At 27.2% G+C, this 2,582-nt stretch overlaps 1 protein-coding gene across 1 annotated transcript in view; it reads right to left on the bottom strand.

The window, feature by feature from the left end:
- Positions 1-2,582, bottom strand: part of LOC111632628 (protein downstream neighbor of Son-like) — a 35,001-nt gene that overhangs the window by 9,845 nt on the left and 22,574 nt on the right. Inside the window, exons 8-10 of the mRNA XM_023377118.1 lie at positions 2,184-2,362; positions 699-822; positions 510-626 (exon numbers count right to left, since the gene is read on the bottom strand). Coding sequence (XP_023232886.1) covers positions 510-626; positions 699-822; positions 2,184-2,362 — 420 coding nt within the window. The remainder of the gene's footprint in view (positions 1-509; positions 627-698; positions 823-2,183; positions 2,363-2,582) is intronic.

The raw sequence follows: 2,582 nt of genomic DNA, 5'->3' as shown, positions 1-2,582 counted from the left end.
CAACCAGATTTTGCAAAGTTGTGCAAAGAAAATCGTGCACATTTGTCGCATTAAAATTAAATAACCTTATGTTATTTTCATTATTATTAGAATTGTATTTTAAAGGTAATAAATGTATAAAAAAACATTCTATTTATCACTTGCTGTCTACCCACGGCTTCGCCCGCATTATATCGAATTTTCTCGTGGGAGTAAGATATTTTCTCGCAGTAAAATGTAGCCTATGTCCCATCTCCAACACGTAAGCTATCTCTGTGCCAAATTTTATTAAAACCTGTTCAGCGGTTTAGATGTAAAAAGATGACAGACAGATAGAATTACCTTCGAATTTATAATATTAGTATGGATTAATATGAATTTCTGCTATAAGGGGTACGCGAGTTTGAGCTCTTTCTTGAAGTGGTATGCAGGAAAAACTAATTGGGAACCACTGCTGTAGACAACAAATAGCAATAACTTTATAGCTACAGTGGAATTTAATTTTTAATTAGAATTTTTAAAAAGGATACAATTTAATCTTATTGGGATTTAAAGATGGAAAGTCTTGCTGACTAAGACCTAAACTTTCAAGCCAGGAACCTGGTTCTTCGTCATCACTCGCTAATTCATCATTTCCCTCAACAAATCTAAAATATATAAATTACATTAAATTTATTTTTAAACTAGAAAGTTTTTAGAGGATATTTTTATTTACTTACCCACTGTCACCTGGAATGATAGATTCATCACTTGTATTTGACAACTGAGAATAAGTGTCCTGTGTAAATTCATTTCCAGGGTTATTAGTTTTCCTTTCACTCAAAGGCATAGTAAAATTGATTCCTAAATTAGGAAATTAAAAAATTGATTAAAAAGCATCATTTTATCATTTAGCTAAAACAAAAAAACTTTTATATGACTACAAATTTTTCAGATCCTATTAATAAAATATTTTCTTGGAATAAAGTTGATATTTTTACATTTAAATTTTACTTGAAACATGATTACTAGAAATATTCAATTGTTCTCAGTTTTAAAATCTTTAATAAACATCCCAAATCAAATATCGAAGTAAGTTTAATTATTTTTAGTTTCCTATTTTTAAAATTTTAGCATACACAAAATGTCACATAACATGACAAATTATAAATTGTTAAGCTACATAACTACTACTCATTGCAAAATAATCTAAAGTTCAATATTTTTTTTTTTTTGAAATCTTCATATAAATTATTTGGCACAGAATGAGAAAATCAATTTCTAGTAATAACTATAAATTTATTTCTCACGTATTTTTTATTTAAGGTATAAATGACCATTATGTTAACATAAATCCAATAAAATTTAAAATCATCTAAAATTTTCTGGCAATCTAATATTAATATCTTGCAAATTAAATTATACAAAAATATATTATTTGAGACATTAGTTAGATATATTCGTTCTTGTCCACCTCACTCTATAGTGTCAAAACTTTCACCTTTATGCTGAAAATTTTATTTATAATTGTCACAAAATGTTTTTCTGCCCTATTTACCAGCCTTCATCAGGTGGTGTATCTTTGCATTTTAGAATAACCCAAATTCTCTGAATGCTTTCAAATCAAATCTTTGAAAATATCGAACTTCGCAATCAATCATGTATGGTTGAAGCAAACAAGTGGTTACATTTTCTTTTAATTTGTTCTAATTCCTTTCTTAATGACATTTCTCATGCTGTTGGGTGTTTATATTAGTTAGATACAATGATATTTAAATTCCAATAATGCAATGATAAAAGGTAATGATAATTACTAATAAATTTCAAGTTTAAAATTTGATTAATAAACTACAATATTTTTTAAAAACTGAAAATGCATTATTACAGTAGAAATGTGACTTGGGTTTTTAACATTATTTTCTTTTAATTTAATAAATAATGTTTATTTTTTAAAATTTAATTAATTTTCTTAAAAATAAAAATAATGATATAATAAAAAATAATTTAATCTTCCAATGAAATAAATATATTTTAAATGAATGTTTGTTTATTTAAAAATTTTTTTAGCTTTTTAAAATCTAATCATAAGTTGTTAAAAAAAAAGAGAAAAATTATGTTACACAAAAAGTATATTATATAACTATTTGAAATTGTAACATTGGACATTAATTATGTGATAAATTTTTGAAATATATATAATCAAATCTTCAATGATAGAGACTAACCTTCAGCGATAAGAGCTTGTCTTAGACCTCTAGTAGTTGGAGTTATCATTGCATTTATTTCAGCAAAACCATTAATACCTGCTGCTCTAAAAAGAACTGTGAATGATGCTGCACATAAATAAAAGAAAGGGCACTGGCAGGTCCTCACTAATTGATATAATGATCTGAAGCTTTCACACCTAAAATAAATTTTAAAATTTTAGTATAATAATAATAATAATAATAATAATACTCTCCCGTGGTCACCACCTGGTCGTGGTGAGAGAGCCCAGTAATTTTACTGAACCATAGGGCAATGCAGGCTGGAGCACAAGCTCCTGGTAGGGACACCCATGCCAGTAAGGTCTATGGGGAGAAATGAAGCTAAGAGTGACCACACACCCACATTCTGTGGAGATA

This window comes from Centruroides sculpturatus, unplaced genomic scaffold (genome assembly GCF_000671375.1).
Source record: "Centruroides sculpturatus isolate CEXI.00-Female unplaced genomic scaffold, Cexi_2.0 scaffold589, whole genome shotgun sequence".
Taxonomy (NCBI): domain Eukaryota; kingdom Metazoa; phylum Arthropoda; class Arachnida; order Scorpiones; family Buthidae; genus Centruroides; species Centruroides sculpturatus.
Note: the sequence above shows the minus strand (reverse complement) of the source record. Positions and strands in the feature narration are given on the sequence as shown.